At 31.9% G+C, this 7756-nt stretch overlaps 1 protein-coding gene across 3 annotated transcripts; it reads left to right on the forward strand.

Moving 5' to 3' along the window:
- The first annotated feature begins 301 nt into the window (after window positions 1–301).
- LOC132295389 (uncharacterized) lies at window positions 302–7144 on the forward strand. Of its 3 annotated transcripts, none has more exons than XM_059793658.1 (5): window positions 302–1001; window positions 1287–1391; window positions 2009–2862; window positions 4623–5667; window positions 5748–7144. In XM_059793658.1, exons 1-3 carry the CDS (start codon window positions 645–647, stop codon window positions 2132–2134), a joined length of 588 nt encoding a protein of 195 aa, XP_059649641.1. In that variant the 5' UTR covers window positions 302–644; the 3' UTR covers window positions 2135–2862; window positions 4623–5667; window positions 5748–7144. The 3 variants fall into 3 exon arrangements, with proteins under 3 accessions (XP_059649641.1, XP_059649642.1, XP_059649640.1); XM_059793659.1 differs by having other exon boundaries at window positions 5593–5667; XM_059793657.1 differs by lacking the exon at window positions 4623–5667.
- Window positions 7145–7756: the final 612 nt, after the last annotated feature.

The raw sequence follows: 7756 nt of genomic DNA on the forward strand, positions 1-7756 counted from the left end.
CATGACTACACATAAGGGCACAATCACTACAACATATTAGGGTTTCACCAGCGCTTTTTAAAAAAGCGCTGGTGTTGAGTACAAATTACCAGCGCTTTGTTAGAAGCGCTGGTGTTGAGTACTAATTACCAGCACTTTTTTCAAAAGTGCTGGTGTTCAGTACAAATTACCAACACTTTCTTAGAAGCGCTGGTGTTGAGTACTAATTACCAGTACTAATTACCAGCACTTTTTAAACAAACGCTGGTAAATGCAAAATGTAGTGCGGGATAATTTGGCGCTCTAATTTTCACTTTATTTCTAACTTTAACAATTTCATCCAAGCCCTAGTTTTTATTCAGCCTCCCCAATCGTCTCCATCTCTATTCTTGATCTCAACTCTGAACTTGCCCTCCTCTTTCTCTGTAACTCCCCAGTCGCCTCCATCTCTCTCTCTGCAACTCCCCAATTGCCTCCATCTCTAATCTCAGTCTCAACGTTGAACTTGCGCCCCCCTCTCTCTATGCAACTCCCCAATTATAATGACACGTGCCCCTCCTCCTCAACCACCCCTCTCTCTCAGCAACTCTGCCTCCAATCTCTCTATCACTTCTCTCACTTTCTCTCTCTACGTACATATACTATACCAGTTTTGATTGATCAGAATGGTGAAGCTTGCATCGGCCCAAGAGAGTCAGATATACGGACCCCAGCTGGCTCAAAACCGGTCCGAGTATATAAACGCCGGCCTATACATGTTCGCCACCATTGTTCTTCTCTATAGCTTCGCGGTTCGGCTCGCCAGCGAGCCGAAATTGGGTTTGGTTCTTCTACTTCTAGGCTTAGCTCTCATAATCTTTGTGAACGTTCATGATCTCCTTGCTCATCTTGCCGGCATCGATTATCGGTTGCCATTGATGGAATTCGATGTCCAGCTTGGCCTCATCGAGTTCGCCGTCCCCGTGGTTCAGATTACAGCTACACTTCTCTATTTCTTGGGGATTCTTTTTATTTTCATTCAGGTATGTTCTTGTTTGTTGTAATTGTGTCCAAAAATCTCTATCTTGGTGTTATGTTGATGATTATGTTCATTGGATATTTTGATTTAGACTTTTATATATATATATAAATTTCTAATTGTGGAAGAATTGCCCATGGGGTTGCCGTATGTATCATTTATTAGTTAACAGAATCCTTCTGTCAACTAAAGTCAAACTCTACCTGAACCGATAAAAGGCCTATTAATTGATATGGTTTGATTTTTTTAGTTTCTGCATTTGATTGGAATACATGATGTTGTGTGGTAGGTTGAGATTGCGAAGTTGCTGTTGGAGGTCGGACAGACCCATCTGTTACAGCATTGGCCTGAGCCTGGCATCGATGACGATGAGAAGCTAGCTTTCTTCGATCAGGTATATGAAGGTTTCTATATTTGAATTGATGCGATATCAATGTGAACAATTTTGCAGATCATTCTTGTTATGCAATATCAATGCTTCTCTCTCTATATGATATCATAAATTATATTAAGTTATGAATATATACATACTTTTTGGATTAAAACTGGGGACACTGGTGAAAAAATTCAGTTGAGTTTGCGGAATTCAATTTGAGAATAAGCATAAGAATTGAAAAGTTTGGATTTTTTCACAGGTAAAAGCTATAATAAGGGCGCTCTTACTGTGAGTTTATGCCCTCATCATAGACTTTCTCTATTCTAAATCTGGCAATTAATACAGTTGTACTTAAAATTTTATATTGAGCCTCCATAGCTACTTTTAAGAAGAGAAATTTTAGTATTACAATTAATTGAAGTTTAGGCTGTACTGTTTGACTTTTATCGTCCCTTTTGAATCTGCTTCATCTTTTTCTCCGTGGCGTAACATTTCACTTGAATTCATGTTAGAAGTATTGTTCCTATCTTTATCTCTATGGCCTAACATTTCACTTGAATTCATGTTAGAAGTATTGTTTTTATACCTTATTATTTTATTTTTAAAATTTTATGAACTATAGCTGTTTCTTTTAGGTTGCTCGACTTAATGCAAACTATCCTGGTGGGTTGGCATCATATATCAAAACTGCCAGAGAACTCCTAGCAGATTCAAAGGCGGTGAAGAACCCATTTGATGGTTTTACACCTTCTTTAAGTTAACTTACTTTTGAAATTTGTTCTGAAATTATGTTAATATATTCTTTACATTTGCAACTTATGGGTCTTGTACACGTTTATAATCATTTTTAATTGACCCAAATTATGCTAATGTATTCTGACAACCATTACACCCTCAATTGTATGGTCAAAGTAAATTAGTAGTTTGATGTGATTAGACTCAACTAATTAAATGGTAGATTGAGGTGTATTGTCTACCACTCAATATTAGATAGATTGCTAAATGATTTACGAGATTTATAGATAATATAAGTAATGCATCAATACTAAAAACCAACTGGAGAAGAAGAATCCTCATAGCTGAACTCAAGTAATGGGGATTCAGGTTTGAGCTGAGTTGTATAAGTAAAACATCATAAATATGGAAAAGCTAAAGCATCATAAAGTGTACTTTACACTTTCTCCTTTTCTCATATAACCCAATTTTCCATTACTCATCTTAATTTTCAATTTTCAACTCAATTTTGCAGATATATAACTAATTATATTAGTAGTTGATAGAAGGATTTAGATGTTAATACTCATCTTAAATTTCTAAACTTCCCATAGGAGATTGTCGTATTATCATGGAGCTAGAGTATAATAAGGCTACAAATGAAAAAATTTGATTATGAATAGTTTGATTAATCAGGTTTGGCTAAGCTAACAGGATCATTCAAGTTTGTTGTAAAACAATATTATACTGCACAATTGGCCTTTACCTAGATAAGGTATGTCATTCAAACTTTTTATTTTTCTTTGAAGGTTGTCGACAGACCATGAATTGCTGTATTGTTTACTTTTTAATTGAGTATCCGATTGTCTAAGTTACGTGCATAATAGATCTATTCTATATTGTATTCACTAAGTTGATAAGTCTCTTAGTGAGCATTCATTTTCTTGGTCAAATATACTTTCATTGAAATCATATTGAGTTGTCCTTAACTTTGCCATTTTAAATCTATTATTACTCACCAAATATATATAATAAGTCTATAAATTAGTGGGTTCAGCCGCAAAAACTGAAAAGGGGAAAAAAAAAAAACACAAAGTTTATGCAGGTTTTGGAAGAAAATTATATTGTTACTTAGTTCTGGTGAGAGTTTTTGGGAATGTTAAGAACATATGAGCCAAATGGTAAAACCTAACTATTTCAATACTAAGCATCCAATAAAAGGCTGAAAAGTACAAATAAAAAAACAAAATCTGTTTGGCTTCCTACAAGTACAAACAACATGAAAAAAATAAGAAAAGTAAAAATCTGATCAAAATGTGATAGAAAGACGCAACAAAACTCCCTAATATAATGTCAACTAACTCTTTCACGAATCAAATGCAACATTTCAATTGCAAGTCTACATATTTTCGGAAACACATAGCCAATTAGCATTTTAAGATCCTAAATATTATAGATCAAGAAGAGTACAATAACAACAATTCAAAAAAATAAATAATAAAAAAAGCTGACTGAAATTTATACTTATTTGTTCGTTGGTGATCATCTTTGAACTATATAATAATTATTTCATTTGAACTAATGTTTGTTGATTTGTAAAAAAATTTAGTGTGTTTATGTGTATATATGAAGACATGGGAATTTGATTACAGTTTTACTTCATTTATTTGAAATGGAAAATACTCCCTCCGTCCTATGTTAAAAGTCCACTTCGGATAGGATGTAAAAAGTAATCTATTGAATACTAATTTCATAGCATTAAAAATATTGTTGAAGTATAGTTGTTGTATCAATTTTGTTTTTAAAGATACTAGTAGTGTATAAAAGTACGAATGTTGACATTGAATCTCAAATCTGAGACCTCCTCATCTACTGTGTATGACTATCGAGTGAATGTTACATTACATGAGCATTTCATGTTTTTAATATAGCAAACCAAACAACAACAAAAAATTATCAAAAATCGGAATGACTCTTCTACTGGATTCCATTCCTGTGCACTGATCATTGCCTACTGTATGCTTTACACATGGCTTAAAAATCTCTCTAAGTTGCAATTGACTCCAAAACCATAAGCAATTGGGATAAATCTTAACATCTCATAAGCTTCAACCTTTTAGAATGTATTGATGAACCCATTGCACCCACAAGTAAGAAGGGAAAGGCTGCATAAAAAGCCAAAGATATGACACCTTAATTCCAAACAGACACATCTTTGAGACCAAATCGACCTTGTTGAATATCACAAACAACTCAACTCCTAATGGTTGATATATATAAAAAATAAAAAATAAAAAAGTCATTTAATTACATGTCATCTCAGCTGCTACAAATCTATTTTTTTCAAATGGTTGATTGGAAGTTCAAGTTTCGGTATAAATATGTATGTGTCACTAAATATTTTAAAATTCAATGAATAACAGTTGCACAATCACTAAGTACTTAAACTGCTATTTTTCAATTCTTATGTCGTTGAATGATTATAAATGTTAGTGGTAAATAATATATATCACAATGTCTATGTTTCTTTTATAGATTGTGGAAAAAGAAGGTATTCAGCTTTCTCGTGCAGATTTATTCATTCACACACATATAAATAAGGATGGCAATGCTACTGTTGCTGCTGCTTCGGAGATGATTATAAGTTTTCATGCTTCCATTTTGCAAAAAATGGGTCACGTGCCTTGAAGTGACCAATTTTTAAACTCTTTGCGGTGTATTAGGGGGTCACATGCCTTGATGTGACCAATTTTTAAATCATCGGCCCGTGTGGAGGCATTTTAATTTCATTGTTTATCATCGGCTCGTGTGGAGGCAATTTACTTTCTTGTATTTTTTGAAAAGCATGGGAGTATGGGATCATTGTATGTGGAGGCTTCTTGTTGATTGATTTGTGTTGTGGGGGAGAAGTATTTGTTATTAATCTTGAAGGGATAATGAGAATTAGTTTCTTTTGAATAGAAAAATAAGACAAAATAATCCCATCAACCATCTAAGGTGAATTTACCACTCTTCACTAAAATATGCACTCAACAGTACATTCACCTATACCATTAATATATTAATTTACTCCAATATCTCACATTTTCTTAAGTTTTAAATCTCACTTTTTTTAGTATTTCTCGCTACTAGCTAATTGAAATTTATTTTTACAAATCATGTAAGATTCATTTTAGTCATTTAAAATCTATAATCATATAAAATGCATTTACAACAAACATATTAGTATTGTGATTTTAATTTACAATGAAATTAATGTTAAAAAATTTAAATTATTAACGGTTCACATAAAACTTTCGAATCATTATAGTGACACCAGTTCGTTTTTCATTGCCTATGACATAATGTAATGTTGATATATTGTAAGGGACAATGTCTCTAAACTAGTGAAGTTCATTGATCTTCCCAAATTCCTTAGAAAATTTCTCATAAATGTTACTAGTCTTTACTAAATATATGTTTACTTATGCCAAGATTTCATGTATCTTGTTTTGTTATTTTGAAGGGTTATAATTCTTTAAATGCTCCTCCTAGAGTATCCCCAAATTCATTTTCTAGTCGTGATGCCAATTCAATTAAGGTTATGAACTTTTAATTTCTCTAATATGTTAAATTTCCATTTATTATAATGTGCGCTTAATGAATTTATAAAAAAATTAGGGTAATTCAAATCAAATGGCCTAGAAGAAGACTTGTTGAAGTTGAAGTTGAAGCTGAAGCTGAAGATGGGGTCGTGGCTGTGCTTTCAGTCTTTTCCTTCGCCTTGGATGGGTTCTTTTTGAAAAACTTGTACTACATTTGTCAAAAATACTACATTCTTTTTGTGTGACATTTAGTAGCTTTATCTAGACAATTTGGATAGTATTTTCATATTGGTAGGTTAACTTGTGGTTGTATTAGTATACATTTTGGCTTTTTGGTTGACATTTACCAGCTTTATCTATCAGTAGCCAATTTCGATGGTATTTTTCATATTGCCAGCAGGTTAACTTGTGGTTGTATTATGTAAAAATAATTTGGATGGTATTTTTATATTGACTGGTGTTATATTGGATGATTTTTTTTTTCAAAAACAATAAAGGGGGAGGAAAAAAATATATATATAAAATGACCATTTACCAGCGCTTTTTTAAGAAGCGCTGGTATAGGGGGGGAGGAAAAAAAAATTAAAAAAAAAACTAAAATAACCTTACCAGCACTTTTTGGAAAAGCGCTGGTAAATATCTTTTACCAGCGCTTCTGCAGAAAGCGTTGGTAAAGGCCTTTTACCAGCGCTTTTACAAAAAGCGCTGGTAAATACCCTATGCCAGCGCTTTCTAGAAAAGCGCTTGTAAAAGGCCTTTACCAGCGCTTCTGGAAAAGCGCTGGTAAAGGCCTACCGACACAGGCTTTACCAGTGCTTTTCCAAAAGCGCTAGTAAAACGCTGGTAATTGAATTAGCAGCGCTTTTTAAGACTTTTACCAGCGCTTTTGAGCGCTGGTAAAAGCCAGAACTGTTGTAGTGAATGGTGAAAAGTTTTTATTTTTCTTTTTATGAAGCAAATATATACAAAATGTAAGAAAAACAAAGAATAACATGTATGAACAAAATATAAAAAGAAGAATAAAGAAAGTAAAATGCAATCAAAGAATATGTATAATGCAAGAAATGAAAAACAAAAAATATGTACCAATTTTTATTTTATTATTATTATTATTTTTTTTAAGACATGCAAAGAAAAACGAAAAATGTAAGAAAGATAAAGAAATAAAAATGAAAATGAACATGTATGATATAAGAGATAAAAGACACAATGTGTCATGTGGGTGCTAAGTTTAACGTCTCTAACAAGACGGAATGCTACATTGAAAAACCGTTTTTTTTTTTTCTTAGACAAAACAAATATGTACACAAACAAAAATAAAAAGGCAAGTAAATAACAATGCAAGGAAATAAAGAATGCAAAGAATAATAATTTAAAAATTTTTTTTTTTTCTAAATTAAGAAAAATTAAAAATTAAAGTTAAATAAAATATTTTTGGATTTTTTTGGAAATAAGTTAAAAGGAAATAAATAATTTTTGGAAATAAGTTAAAAGGAAATAAGTTAAAAGAAAATTATTTTTGGGATTTTTTTTTTTTTTTAAAAAAAGTTTGAAATAAAAATAAATCTTGAAAGTAAAAATAAAAATAAAATAAAAATCTTTTTAGAGTTTTCGAAAATAAAATAAAATAAACAAAAATATTTTTGTATTTTTAACAAATTTTAAAACTTTTTTTTTTTTATAAGAGAAAAGAGAGTAAATAAAATAAAAGGAATAACAAAAGTCAAAGAAGATGAAAAATAAAATAGAAAGAAGAAAAAGCCAAAAAGTCAAAGGGGCAAAGTTGTGATCGATCTTGACTTGGATCGATCACACCATGATCGATCTATGCTCGCACGATGGGATAGAGAGTATGAAATTTGCAGTGCTTTGAAAATTTTTCTAAGTATGGAATCTCAATCGATCCAATAATGAAGTTGGATCGATCGAAGAACTTTAGATTGGTTTAGGAATGTTTTCGATCGATCTAACAGAGAGCTGAAATATGCAGGTTGATGCAGGCTCAAAATTTTATAAGTGTTGAAACTATAGATCGATCAAACTTGATGTTTAGATCGATCGAAGGTCTTCTGATCGATCTAACTG

This window comes from Cornus florida, unplaced genomic scaffold (genome assembly GCF_030987335.1).
Source record: "Cornus florida cultivar Cherokee Brave unplaced genomic scaffold, ASM3098733v1 CherokeeBrave_3.0.0_Hap2_Chr02, whole genome shotgun sequence".
NCBI lineage: Eukaryota > Viridiplantae > Streptophyta > Magnoliopsida > Cornales > Cornaceae > Cornus > Cornus florida.

Excerpts from the sequence above, each read along its gene's own strand:
- LOC132295389 (XM_059793658.1), top strand. The coding sequence starts at position 645 with ATGGTGAAGCTTGCATCGGCCCAAGAGAGTCAGATATACGGACCCCAG. Across the intron at positions 1,002-1,286 it reads TTCTTTTTATTTTCATTCAG|GTTGAGATTGCGAAGTTGCT; the intron begins GTATGTTCTTGT and ends GTTGTGTGGTAG. Across the intron at positions 1,392-2,008 it reads AGCTAGCTTTCTTCGATCAG|GTTGCTCGACTTAATGCAAA; the intron begins GTATATGAAGGT and ends TGTTTCTTTTAG.